At 57.8% G+C, this 13692-nt stretch overlaps 5 protein-coding genes across 5 annotated transcripts; 3 read left to right on the top strand and 2 right to left on the bottom strand.

Annotated features, from left to right (window-relative positions):
• Positions 1-726: 726 nt before the first annotated feature.
• Positions 727-2129, bottom strand: SLS55_001908 (uncharacterized protein; the record flags this gene model as incomplete). Its single annotated transcript, XM_066773396.1, has 6 exons — positions 727-800; positions 847-854; positions 900-1027; positions 1088-1233; positions 1288-1470; positions 2126-2129. The coding sequence occupies 6 exons, from the start codon at positions 2127-2129 to the stop codon at positions 727-729; spliced, it is 543 nt and encodes a 180-aa protein (XP_066635963.1).
• Positions 2130-5198: 3069 nt separating this feature from the next.
• On the bottom strand, positions 5199-7196 carry SLS55_001907 (uncharacterized protein; the record flags this gene model as incomplete). The annotated part of the gene is made up of 2 exons (XM_066773395.1): positions 5199-7039; positions 7190-7196. The coding sequence occupies 2 exons, from the start codon at positions 7194-7196 to the stop codon at positions 5199-5201; spliced, it is 1848 nt and encodes a 615-aa protein (XP_066635962.1).
• Positions 7197-8658: 1462 nt separating this feature from the next.
• Positions 8659-9128, top strand: SLS55_001906 (uncharacterized protein; the record flags this gene model as incomplete). The annotated part of the gene is made up of 2 exons (XM_066773394.1): positions 8659-8782; positions 8839-9128. The coding sequence occupies 2 exons, from the start codon at positions 8659-8661 to the stop codon at positions 9126-9128; spliced, it is 414 nt and encodes a 137-aa protein (XP_066635961.1).
• Positions 9129-9800: 672 nt separating this feature from the next.
• On the top strand, positions 9801-11884 carry SLS55_001905 (uncharacterized protein; the record flags this gene model as incomplete). Its single annotated transcript, XM_066773393.1, has 2 exons — positions 9801-11127; positions 11184-11884. The coding sequence occupies 2 exons, from the start codon at positions 9801-9803 to the stop codon at positions 11882-11884; spliced, it is 2028 nt and encodes a 675-aa protein (XP_066635960.1).
• Positions 11885-12065: 181 nt separating this feature from the next.
• On the top strand, positions 12066-13673 carry ACO2_2 (aconitate hydratase; the record flags this gene model as incomplete). Its single annotated transcript, XM_066773392.1, has 2 exons — positions 12066-12073; positions 12332-13673. 2 exons carry the CDS (start codon positions 12066-12068, stop codon positions 13671-13673), a joined length of 1350 nt encoding a protein of 449 aa, XP_066635959.1.
• Positions 13674-13692: the final 19 nt, after the last annotated feature.

Genomic DNA, 13692 nt, shown 5'->3' with positions numbered 1-13692 from the left:
GTTACGTTACTTCGCATTGCATAACGATCCAGATCCGGGGCCGGACAAGGAGGATGAAAGAGGCAACTCGTTACCCCGCTCTCTGTTCGAATCGGGGATCAAGTGCGAGGAAGAATGAGAGAGAGAGAGAGAGAGAGTCATTCACCCTTGTCTGGAGAAGGCCTCCAATGAGAAACCCTGTGACTAAGATATCACACGCAATCACACACGCAAGTTTTGCATGAATACTCTGCATTTTCCCAATAACCCCCGTTTGTGCAATGTGCAATGATAACCTCTCTCGCTGCCGTAAAGACGCTCCTCTTCCAATCTCTGGTCAAGAGGGTGGTGGAAAATGGGAAGAGCTGTTTCGAATGTACATCCACGGAAACTTTCCGATTTGAAAATGTTTCCCCTTCACTCCACCACCTTCCTTTGAAAACCACGCCTAGTCAGACCCTTTCGAAGATAAAACCCCCCTTACCGCATGACTAGAACCCGCTGAACCGTTCCGAGAGTTTGGAGAAAAGAAAAAGGAAAAAGTAAGAGAAGACCGGACCACCCGTAATCGTCAATACTTGGTTGATCTGCCCAGTAGTAGCCTTCTTCCTCTGCAAAACGAGGAGAAAGCTTCAATAAAAACCCGTGATAAGAGCTTTTTGATAGCCTCTGCGTGCGGCATCCAGATCTTGTGTAGTGCCGTCTCTACGGTTAAACAATGTGCTGATACGCATGGTCGAGCTCGGTTTACTTTCCGTGGGCGCGAAGAAGCTCCTCATCGTAGTCGAGGCGGTTGATGCGCTTCTTGATGAGCTCGAATGCTGAAAAGAAGATGGCGTTGACGACGCAGGAACGGCTCATGGAAACTCCGAGACCTGCCAGCTGCTGTTAGCTCAAGAGGTCCTCTGCTTCCGATCCACTTCGTGCATGACTTGCCCTTGTACATGCGAGGGTTGAAGAACTGGATCTTCTGCTTCGTGGTGCGGTCCCTGTGTTGGGTGAAGCAGTTGCGCTGATAGATGCTCTTCGCCGTGTCGATGGGATAAATCTGCACATAACCGGTTAGATCAAAAGCTCGTGGTAGGGTGCAAATGCATCCTAAACTTACGCAGGCCCAGCTGACGAGACCGCAGAGGCCTCCGGCGACGACGACTGCGAGTGGAGAGGTCGGAGAGTTTCCGCGAGCGTTAGCGAGAAGCTGCTTGGAGCTCTCGTACGTCATGAAGTAGATGCCGGTGCCGATCGTGTCACGGACTGTAGCACGGTCAGCATTGAACCACAGCATAAACAATGTCCAATCGCACTTACGCAAGTGATAGTGAACTCCGGCGTAAAGGCCTCCCAAACCACGGTGCTTGACGACCATCTGAGCGGTGCGGAAAGTGCCAAGCTCGGCGTAGCTCTGGACGATAGGGTTGGGCTTTGCGCCGCCCTCCTTACACTGGGCAAGGACTGAAATTTGAGCGCTCATCTTCGTCAACTCGAACGGACCTAGAAAGCTGCCGGTTATCATTTGCTGTTCCCACGAAAATATCGTTCCAGCGAGGATTGCGTACAAGCAATGAACGTGATGACCGCACCAGCCGTGGCGCCGGCCGTGAAGAAACACGACATGGTGTTGAAGTTGGGCCGCGCGCCCCTCGTGTTCGCCCTCTCCAGCGGAGAGATGCCCGTCGCGTGGGTGATCCATGTGTCATATGTGTACTTGGCGCGTTGGTAGACGGAGAACGAGACGGTGCGGACTAAAGTGATGCTGGCCAGCGGGGAGAGAACGCCTGCAGCTCAGCCGTTAGCGGGCCACAGCACCAATCGCAGAGGCGGGCGGGCGGAGACTTACCGCGCCAGAAGCCCTTGGTGCCCTCGCTCCTGTAGGTTTGCTGGACGCAGTCGACGACGCCGGTGAACCTGTTGCTGTACCTGTGCGGCGGTCAGCGGCCAATTGCAGGATGCCGGCACAGGGTGGACGATCTTACGTTTGCATGCGCGTCTTCACAGAGTCGAGAGGATACTGCGGTCGTCAGCAAAGGCGAAGCCGGGCCGAGGCGGCTGGGCGGAGGCGCTGCTACTCACAGCCGTGATGGTGGAAAGCAGACTGCTGGAGCTCGCGGCGATCTCGGTGCGGTAGCGCCTGCACCAGCGGCGGTACTCATGGCTGGCGAGTAGAGCCTGGGAGACCGAGCGCGGAGCGGCTATGGGTGCGCTGCGGTCGTCCTGCGGAGTGGAAGGCATGCTGGCTATCGCTAGCTTTTGAAGACCTGTTGCAGGTCTTCAAGGCAATCGCGATAAGGCCAGCAGCCACTTGTGATCCATCAAGCCGTGTGCCAGTGGGTGGGGAGGCCGGGCAGTGCTGGGTGCACGAGATGGAGAATTGGTGGTGGTTGAGCTCGCGCGACTGGTGTTGCGGGGTCGGGGTGGCGAGGTGACAGGAGCTTGCAGGAGGGGCGCGGCGGAGGGCAGGGCGGCGCGTGGTTGGCGGAGCGGAGTCAGATGTGACCTGAGCAGATGCCCGGGCGTGGTTGACGTCGGGTTGTTTAAGCATGGACGATGATGTGGGGGGCGCCTGGGTCGGCTAACCGCTGATCTGCGCTTCTCTTCATCCAGCATGTGCCCATCAGCTCACCCTCGTTCCATCGCCCCAGCGTGCCGACGGCTATATCTCAACGCTGCACGCCGCGATTGACCTCCAGCCAGATCGTCCTAAACCGCGCAGCTCCACTGCCATGCCGGCCGCGCATCACCAGATCTCAGCCTGACATCCCTGCCGCTGTGTGACGCCAGGCCGAACTTCGCCCCGATTCCTCGCAGATCTCTCGAGCTGCATCAATTGGCTCACGCGCAAAAGTAATATTACATTCCTCAGTGGTACACACCGTCTATATGCTCATTATCGTTCGTAACTCGTTTTCATCCTCCTCACAGCATTACCATGGCTATGCCGCTCCCCAGCGCCACAAACGCGAGCAGCCATCCCCAGACGCGCACATCCGGAGCGGCGGCGCTAGGCGCGACCTTCGCGACCGCACTCGCCGACGCAGTGCCGGTCGCCGTGTACGTGCAGCTGCTCCCGCAGCCGTACCCGCTGGGACAGCATCCGCCGCCCAAGCTGGCGGCGCAGCTCGACCAACCCGTCGCACACGAGCCGCTCTCGGTGGCAAACGAAGCTCCCGTCTGTGCGACGATTGTGACGCCGTTGCTCACCAGGCCCGTTGTCGAAACCGTGGGGCACGACGTCGCCTGGCAGTCGCGGCCATGGCGGCAGCACCCTCCCTGATAATAGGCGGAACACGCGTAGAAGCCGGTGGGGCAGCCGTCAATGGACGTCGATGATGGCGCGGTTGTGACGCTGTCTTCGGTGCCGGTTGGACGGACGGGAGGCAGAGCGCCGCTTCCACTGCTAGACGTGGCGGAAGCAGTTGACAGTGCTGGGCATTCCGCTGATCCGCATGCCCTGTCTGTCGGACAGCATCCTCCGCCCAAGGTTGCAGGGCAGGACCTGAAGCCTGTGCTGCAAGTAAGCGTACCCTGCGGGATTGTGCTGGCGCTTATTTTGCTAGTGATGATGCTGCTGCTGCTGCTGTCCTCGGAGCTTGTGGAAGCTGCCGAGCTCGACGACTCAGTGGTCGTCGTTGTTGTCGCCGTCGCTTCGTTACTTGTGGTAGTCGGGTTTGCGGGCGAAGTCGATGTCGTTCGTGTGCTACTCGCGGTAGAGGTAGCCGGGGAAAGGGTCGTAGTCATGGTGACGGTATTGCTAATGATGCCTGGATCGAGTCAGCGGTGCTACACAAAGTGCCAATGGCTCCAGTCGGGCACTCACAGCCTACGTCCTGGCAGCTGTATCCGGGAATACAGCACCCGCCGTTGTCGCTTTCTGGGCAACTGGTATAGCCGGCATCGGTGTTGCAATTCGAAACCCCTCCCGAGCAGGAGCCTCCCGCTGGACAGCAGCCCACATCGCCCAATCCAGTATCCTCGACAATGACGCAGGTCTCGTCGGAAGGGCAGCAGCTGTTGGGTCGGCTGATGCTCGCGCAGCTGTTGGTTCCAGTTGGACACTGGTAGTCGCGCTTCTCGAACAAGTTGCGCTGGAAGAATCGCAGGAGACTCCGCCCAGGATCGGGGGTTTCGGAATGCAGAAGAAGCGGTGGTAGCAGGTTCTCCGCCAGCGAAGAATTGGAGTAATGTTCGTTGCGGTCCGCGTCTGCCGTTTGCGCCCTCCCTCTGAATTTGTCTGACTCCTGTTCTGTCCCCCCGGTGGCCTCGTCGAATTGCCAGTAGTGGAGAAAGAACTTCTCGCCGGGATCATGGCTCATCTTTTGCACTCCCGCGGGAGGTCCCCGTGCGACACGTTCGTGTATGGATGCATCCCGTTTGACAAACTCCTCGTGCTCGGGCCAGTATTTCTCATGCTTTGGTAGGTTGTAGGGCCAAGGCTCAGCTGTGGCCAAGTAATTTGAAAGGGAAAGCAAGAGGAGCGACGACGGCAGAGAGAAAAAAGAGCCCGGCATGAGGGAGGAGGGGTTGGAGCCAGGTATGCGGGTTGCGATAAGCGATCGGGAGAGCACCAGCGGTAAGGGCAAAATATGGTACAAGAAAGGCAACGGGCATGCAACGGAGCGGAAGCGGCGAGAGCTACTGAAGAACATCTGCGGGTGATGTCAGGATGGCTGGCGACAGCGCATCGACCATTTCCTGATTTTAATGACGAGGCTGGGCCTTGTCAACGGCGAGGCGGTCAGCCTCGCTTTCCTCGACCCCGCTTACGGGCCGGCTGCCATGCATGCGGCGGCCTGGTGTCTCAATCGCCCAGGCACCGCGAGTTGCAGCCAGCCTTGGCCAGATGATGTGCGGAGGGATGAGCAGTGGGAGAGGAGCGTGCAGAGAGCTCTCCCCACAACTCGGCCCGCTGCTGCACGGACCCCGGCCGACCTTTCTTCACCCCGGCCTTTCCTTTGGAACACGATTTCACTCTTTGGGTAACCGTCCATCACGTCGCTATTCCTACTCATCGTTGAGCATCTTCACCCACGTAGCGGTTTCATCTCATTCTAGCCAATCCCTCACTTCTGACGGGGTACAACTTAAAGAACCAATCACCCACGACCACGATCCGTGACAGCAGGAAGAAGCTACGTTGATCTGAAACTCGATGTCTTCGATGAACAATTTACTACTACTGCCGTGTACTTCGTCATTGCATGAGATTACAAGTGTACAAATTATCAATAGAGATACATCTTCTCCGGCTGCACGCTTCTCAGCTCTTGCTGAAGCTTTCTGCCCTCATAGTCCGTCAGCCTCGCCAGCCCAATCCTCTTGAAAGCCCGACGACCCTGATCCTTCCCTGTAAGCTGCAGCAAGAGGCAGATGCAATGAGCTTGAGCTTGCTCGATTCCCCTCTCACCGGTCGCAGCAGGCATGCAAAATATCATCGCGCCAGGCTCAAAGACATCGCCGTCGTCCGCAGGGCTGTCCAGATAAACATCCGTATACATGTCCCGGAACGACGGCGTGACGCTGCCACTGATCCACCATCCGTACGGTGTGATGAAGTCCGGCTCGATTTCCCGCAACTCGATCTGGATGACGCGAGCATCGAGCAAGAGGCGGCACCCGGTACCCTCGACCAGCCCAAACTTGTTCCGGTTGTCCACATATCTCATGTGAACGTCCTCGACCCGGAAGAGCAGATTCTGGTCCTTGTATTCGCCGCACGCAACACCGTTTGGTACATCGAGCGCAGCCCATGAGAAGGAAGGTGCACGCAGCGGGTGGCGTCGAGTGTTGTTGTAGATCCAGCCGTCCTCGAAGCGCGGCTCGACGCGCCATAGGAGTTGGCCCTCCAACTGTTCTCGCCACATCCCAGCGACATACGGATGTTGTTTCTGTTGCGCAGTCGGCCACCCTTGGGCCAGCTTCGTGTCGAAGAAGAACTTCGCCAAGCCCGCAAGTGCCATCAACTTGTCTCCCTTCCGGGAAAGTTCCTTCTGCGAATACAGCTCGACAATCCGCTTCCAAAGCTCGTAGGCGTGGAACCTGGGCACATCCTTTTCCAGGTCGCTGAACTCTTCCACGCTGGTATCTTGCAGGAGATCTCCATCTCCTTCGGGGTCGAGGTCCTTCAGTCTGTCCTCACTCACGATGACGCCGGATTTGAGCTGAAGCCCAGGGACACCTTCTGGATAGCGTTCGGTGCAACAACGCTCGGAGCACTCCCATGCAACCTGGTCGCAGCAGAAATGCACGACTCTTGGCGCCAGCAGCCTTTCCTGGTAGACCCAAGCCCGTTTGTTGATCGCGGCGTCCTCGACCAGGTCATCCCATAAAGAGACGTCCACAACTGAACATCTCTTCATGTACTTCTTCCGTCGAGCCTGTTGCAAGCAACCGAAGACGGTCCGCACGCTGGCCTTTACGCAATCTTTCAGCGACCGCCCTCTCCCTTCGTCCTCTTCATCGTCGAGTTCCAGCAAGTCTTGCACGTTGAGGTCGACCTCATCCTCGCGCAACAATTCCGGGTTCCTGGATCGGAACAAGCCCCCGGAGCTGTCCGATGCGGCAGTGGCAGAGATGTTAAGGTAGGATTTGCGGTACACCTTGTCCATGAGGGCCGCTTGCGTGCGCCAGTCGTCGGCATGAAGACGATCGTCGTTCTTCTTGCTTGTCTGGACGATGCACAACGCGTCGATCCAGATGTACCGAACGCCTTCCAGGCGACTCGCAAACACGACGGCGTCGCGAAACGTCGGCGGCATATCCTCGAGCGCGATTCCGCGCGTCATCATCTCTTTCCGGTTGCTGGCGACGAGCCGAAGGGGCGCCTCTCCGCCCCAGCAATGGCTCAACGTCACATACCGATTGTTCTCGGTCTTCTGCGCCTCCGCGACTTTCCAGTCCGGCGAGTTCTCCAGCAGGTGGATCCGGGTCTTCGGGCTGGCCTCATCTCCAGATGCGACGGCGCGCTTGATCGCGTCCAGATCCAGTAGCCGGTCCGGGTACCAATCTTGTTGCGCGTCGGCGCATTTGCAGACCGAGACCCAGCGCTGTGCGAGCCGGAAAACCTCTGTGGAATGGGTGTGCGCCGGATGCTGCTTCCTTCTCCTGAAGCTCCACCGCCTCGCTGTTGTTGCGCAAATCAGCCAGTGCACAACGACGACATGCAAGCCCAAGCATCCACTCACCTCGCGGCCTCAGAGCAAACGTCCGCATCCACCGCCCATCCAGCAGGAAATCCAACGAGTAGTAGCCGCTCTTCCACCCGCTTCCGCAGATCGAGGCCAGAGCGGCTTGCAGATCGATATATCGGTCATCTTCCAGATCGACGTGTTCCCGCTCCAGTTGCCTCGCCAGTGCCGAGCATATCGAGCAGCCAAGATCGGCTGCCTGGCGGAGAGCTGTGGTCCGTTCGTGGTGGTCGAAACGTAACTCGACCCTGCGATTCTCCCGCAAGCCCGCTTGATGCCGCAGCATCCGGTGACAAGTGTCGCAAAGCATGGCGTGAAGAACGAAATGTTTCGCAACTGACGGGGACAGATGATGAAACTGAGCAAAAGATGCTGGCTGGTGATTTGAGACGTATCCAATTCCATTGCGAAAACTTATACTGATGGTGGTGCCTGACGCCGTCGAGTCTAAGCGCCGCGCAGCGTGATGATCACGGTGGAGCCTCAGCCGGCGGCACGCACCGTTGCCGGCGGTTGATCGACGCGGAGCCCGCGTCTACCATGGTCAGCCGATTGGATGGGCACATGCCCTCTGAATCGAGCGCGGTCGCTCATTCGACGATGATAAAAATGTCACTGGGGATTCTACTCGTGCCTCGCGCAAAGGAGATAGGCGTTTCGACTTCTCCACCAACTTCTCGGAGTCTGGACCGTCGGAGTGGGCAGTGCGTATGACCTCGATTTAGCACGCGCTCGCCGGGCCCACCGTAACAGATGGTTTGTGGAGTTTGTTCCCCCTTTTACCGTTTGCGTGTGATCGGGGAGGATGTGCCGGGTGAGCTTTCGATATCATGCGTACGCAGCCCTCACGCGTCCGATAAGTGCTTCGACCTTGGATTTGCGTGTTTGTTGCGGTGATCCATGCCGTATGTTGTGTGTACTGGTCAGCAGACGGAAGAGACGGTGGACGATCTGCAAAGCAAACGAGGAACCGCGAATCTGCTGCCTCCGCTTCCTGGTCAGTGCTCAGACGTGAATCAACATGCTTGGACTCCACTCGATACAGCACAAGGCAGATGACACAGATTATCATATGGGGCGTTTTCGGGTGTGGTGGATTAGGATCATTACTCGTTTGCTGTAGGCTGAGGGTCAGAACAGAACTACTGCCCTGCCTGTTGATGGAGTGCATCAAGGAAGGCACATTGGCGCAGCTCCATGGCAGCTAGAGCCGTTCGTGGAACACATTAATGTTCGTTGGCTGCTTTCGTATCGTGCTGTGGTCTTTGGGATAGGAAAGAGCGCGCACAGGCCGACTGCCCTCTTGTACTGCACGCTCGACATAGCAAGTGCTACGTCACATTTGGTTGAAGGCAGCGGCGCAACGACTCCCGGAAGCGACGTCTCGTCTAGTCCAAAGGCCAAAAGCCTTCATTTCTCGTAGCAAATCTGCTGGCTTTCCACATTAGCCAGCCGCAAGAGTATTCGTTAATTGATTCATCATCTACTCAACTTCAACATGACCACAAGCTACGCCTCTGGCAAGCAAGTCGATGGCAGGACGGTACAGCCAGCCGCAACCAAGTCAACTCACCCGGGCCTGTCCGTTATGCGTCCGATCTGCGCTGCTCGGAAGACCTTGGGTGAGTCTACTTGAAACGTGCATGGCAAACCTATCATGCTGAAATACACACTCAAGGCTACAAAAATCTCCTCGTCAGGTATTCAAGCGATGTCGACGACCCCGAGAAATACGCAATCAGAGCAGAGCCTACTCCCAACGCGTTGCGACGTAGAACCAATATCGGCGTCCCACCACAGGTCACCCGGCTCTTTGCTGATGCCCTTGTCATGTCATTCGCTGTCGGGTGCGGTATGGGCATCCTGGAATCCATCGCTCTGATCATCAGTGGCACCTGGCCTGGGTTGATAGTCGGGTCCGCATTCTTGCCTCTCGGTGGCTTCCCTGCCAGCAACTACATCATGTGAGTCTCAAACAATGGCTACCATCACTCCACACTAACGTCTGATGGCGCAGTGATCGCTACAAAAGCACCGCTCTGCAGTGTCAGGAAGAGTTCGGACAGGAACGCCGAAAGGCACGTACAATGGTCCGGAGGTGGACTGGTCTTGTTGCGCTCGGGCTCACAGTCGGCTTCTTTGTCGGCTGCCTCATTCCTTGGGCTGCCCGCATCTTGGTGCCGATCTTCTGGCATACCTAGGGCATCCAGCGGTTGTGCCCCAGCCTCGAACACCGGACAAGGTGCTTGCGATGTCGCGATGAGACCGTTGTATATTCATCGGAGATGCCAGGTCACGGGTGGCGTGAACTGGGAGATAGCAACTAGAGTGTGAATCGTGGAGGTTGCTTTGGCTCGTACTACCATCGGAGGGTTGAGTATGTGATTGACGCTGAGCTCTCGGGTTTCATTTGCGAGTGGTGCGACGACACTCTTTTTCCTTGATGAAGGGAGAGAATCGAGTCGGAGTCGGACGGGAGTCGGAGTCTGGGAGCTCGAGATGCTAGAGCGCTTTCGGACTAGTGCGGGGCGGGCTCGCGTCAGAGCGGCGGGGAATTTGGAGCTGAGTCACCTAGGTTTCTGTCGGCGACTTTTGAGCCCATCTTTGACACCACCATTCATTCATTCTCCACACTCCACCATGGCCACCTCCCAGCCCATCCTGCCGCAGGATGGCAAGCGAAATATCCTGATCACCAGCGCTCTGCCCTACGTCAACAACATCCCCCATCTGGGCAACATCATCGGCTCCGTTCTCTCCGCCGATGTCTTTTCGCGTTACTGCAAGGCACGCGGCTACCCGACCCTCTACGTCTGCGGCTCCGACGAGTATGGCACCGCCACCGAGACCAAGGCCATTGACGAGGGCCTCACCCCGCAGGAGCTGTGCGACAAGTACCACAAGATCCACGCCGATGTCTACAAGTGGTTCAACATCGGCTTCGACAAGTTCGGCCGCACCCCCACCCAGCAGCAGACCGATATCGCTCAGGACATTTTCATGAAGCTCCACAAGAACGGATACCTGGAGGAGAAGACTACCGTCCAGCCTTACTGCGAGCAGCACGGCTCTTTCCTGGCCGATCGCTTTGTCGAGGGCGAGTGCAGCATCTGCGGCGACCCTGGTGCCCGTGGCGACCAGTGCGACAAGTGTGGTAACCTTCTCGACCCGCTCGAGCCCGAGCCCGAGGCAAAAGCCCCCGCCTCCTCCGACGAGCCCGAGCCGGTTGGCGAGGCGAAGGCCACCGGTTACCTTATCAACCCTCGCTGCAAGCTGGACGGCGCTGCCCCCGTCAAGAGGGAGACAAAGCATGTGTACATCCGGCTAGACGAATTGAAGGATCGGATCGTGGAGTGGTTCAAGGAGGCCAGTGTTGATGGCAAATGGTCGTCCAATTGCATTCAGATCACCCAGTCGTGGATCGACAAGGGCTTGAAGCCCCGTGGTATTACCCGCGATCTGAAATGGGGTACCGCTGTTCCTCTTCCCGGCTACGAGGAGAAGGTCATGTACGTGTGGTTCGATGCTTGTATCGGTTACGTCTCCATCACGGCCACCTACACCGACGAGTGGGAGAAGTGGTGGAGGAACCCGGAGAATGTCCAGCTCTACCAGTTCATGGGCAAGGACAATGTCCAATTCCACACCATTATCTTCCCCGGTTCGCAGCTTGGTACGGGCGACAAGTGGACTAAGATCCACCATCTGTCCACTACCGAGTACTTGAACTATGAGGATACCAAGTTCTCCAAGTCCAAGGGCGTTGGTGTCTTCGGCAACAACGCCAAGGATACCGGGATTCCTTCCGACGTGTGGAGATACTACCTGCTCTCGAGACGGCCAGAGACCAGCGATTCCGAGTTTAAGTGGAAGGACTTCATTGACGCCAACAACAACGACCTACTGAAGAACCTTGGCAACTTCGTTAACCGTGTGATCAAGTTCGTGGCTGCCAAGTACGACTCTGGTAAGTTATCCCAATACACTTGTTTACAAAGTCAAATGCTGACTGAACCTTGGTAGTTGTTCCCGACTACACCAAGTACAAGGACGAAGACCAGTACCTGAAGAAGCACGAAGAGGCTGTGAACGAGCTGCTGAAGACTTACATCGGCCACCTCGAGAATGTCAAGCTGAAGGCTGGTCTTTCGACAGTACTTCATATCTCGGCCCTCGGCAACAAGCTGCTGCAGGACAACAAGCTGGACAACAGACTGTTCTCCGAGGAACCGGAACGTTGCGCCGCTGTCGTTGGTATGGCGTTGAACCACATCTACCTCCTCTCCAGTGTCACGGAGCCTTACATGCCTGCGACTGCGCGCGGTGGCGTTACTGACAAGGGCGAGCCCATCGCTGGTATTTTCCAGCAGCTTGGCGTGGACCCGGTGCCTTACATTCCCGAGCATTGGTCTACTGGTACCATCAAGCCCGGTCACAAGATCGGCAAGGCAGGGTACTTGTTCAACCAGATCAAGCCCGAGAAGGAGCAAGAGTGGAGAGAGGCATATGGTGGTGAAGAGGCCCAAAAAGCCAAGAAGCTGGAGGCTGAAAAGAGGGCGGCAAAGAAGGCACAGAAGGAAAAGGATAAGGCCAAGAAGGCAGCTAAGAAGGCAGCGGCCGCGGCGGCAGGTGGCGTTGAAGCGGCGGAGAAGAAGCAGGAGGCTGATCCCGCCATCGAGAAGGTTACCGAGGCCATGGAGAAGGCGGACGTGCACACTTCGTAGAATTTTTCTTGGTTGGGGCGTTGACAGAGAGAAAAGACATGTGTGATGAGTATTTAAGAAGAGACGAAACGATACGGTGGCAGATCAACATAGAGATGCCAATTGATACCCTTGAGCTGCAAGTGTGCACTGTGGTGTCGCGTGGCCCCGGATTTCGGCCGGGGGTTGTGGAGATCTGCCAATGGCGATGTCGCAATTTGTCCGTCGCCCTCCGCTTTCGCTCGCCCCATCGTGAATTTTTGGCCGCCGTAACCTGCACTCTTGCTCGCGCCACCAGCTCCCAATGGCAGGCCAGGCAATTACTATGCGGGCACATGCCCTCAGGGCAGCCCGTATCGCACAAGCCAAGGTGAATCTGACCCGCGCTCCCACGCATCGCTGCTATCTAGATCTGACGCATCACCAGTCATCGGCCAGCGCGCCACTTCGCCCGCTGCTGCAAAGCAGACGGCATCTGGCAACCGCCCAGTCTCCCACGCCGCCGCCGAACTTTGACGTCGCCTCTCGCACTCCGCCCTACCCCAAGCTGCTCAAGAGGCTGTCCGAGGTCCGCAGCGTGCTGGGCTCCGAGCGCAAGCTCACGCTCGCCGAGAAGATCCTCTACTCCCATCTCGACAACCCCGAGGAGTCGCTCCTGACGGGAACGAACAATGGAAAGGATGTCCGGGGCGCTGCCAACCTCAAGCTCAAGCCCGACCGGGTTGCCATGCAGGACGCGTCGGCGCAGATGGCTCTGCTGCAGTTCATGTCGTGCGGTCTCCCCACCACCGCCGTGCCCGCCAGCATCCACTGCGACCACATGATCGTCGGCGAGAAGGGCGCGGACACCGATCTTCCCCGGTCCATCCAAGGCAACAAGGAGGTCTTCGACTTCCTGGAGAGCGCCGCGAAGAAGTACGGTATCGAGTTCTGGCCGCCCGGCGCCGGTATCATCCACCAGACCGTCCTGGAGAACTACAGTGCACCGGGTCTCATGATGCTTGGAACGGACAGCCACACGCCTAACGCGGGTGGTCTTGGTGCCATTGCCATTGGTGTCGGCGGTGCGGATGCGGTTGACGCCCTTGTCGATGCGCCGTGGGAGTTGAAGGCTCCCAAGATTCTGGGTGTCAAGCTCGAGGGCAAGCTCAGCGGCTGGGCTAGCCCCAAGGACGTTATCCTGAACCTTGCTGGCAAGCTCACCGTGCGTGGTGGTACTAACCACATCATCGAGTACTTCGGGCCGGGCGTTGACTCTCTGAGCTGCACCGGTATGGCCACCATCTGCAACATGGGCGCCGAAGTCGGTGCCACCACGTCGCTGTTCCCCTTCTCCTCCGGACACGTCCCCTACCTCGGCGCCACCTACCGCGAGTCGATCGCCAACGCTGCCAGCGCCATCGCGTCTTCCCCCGAGCAGCAGAACCTCCTCCGTGCCGACTCCGGCGCGCAGTACGACCAGGTCATCACCATCAACCTCTCGGAACTGGAGCCCCACATCAACGGACCCTTCACCCCGGATCTCTCGACCCCTCTCAGCAAGTTCAAGGACACGGTCGAGGAGAGAGGCTGGCCCACGACCTTCGGCGCCGGCCTCATCGGCAGCTGCACCAACTCCAGCTACCAGGACATGACCCGTGCCGAGGAGCTCGTCAAGCAAGCCAACGCTGCCGGCTTGAAGCCCAAGGCCGACTTCTTCATCACCCCCGGCAGCGAGCAGATCAGAGCCACGCTCGAGAGAGACGAGACCCTGGACACCTTCTCTTCTGCTGGAGGTACCGTGCTTGCGAACGCCTGTGGTATGTTCTGATCCCTTACTCTCATACGCT

This window comes from Diplodia seriata (genome assembly GCF_021436955.1).
Source record: "Diplodia seriata strain FDS-637 chromosome Unknown scaffold_2, whole genome shotgun sequence".
Lineage (NCBI taxonomy): Eukaryota > Fungi > Ascomycota > Dothideomycetes > Botryosphaeriales > Botryosphaeriaceae > Diplodia > Diplodia seriata.
Note: the sequence above shows the minus strand (reverse complement) of the source record. Positions and strands in the feature narration are given on the sequence as shown.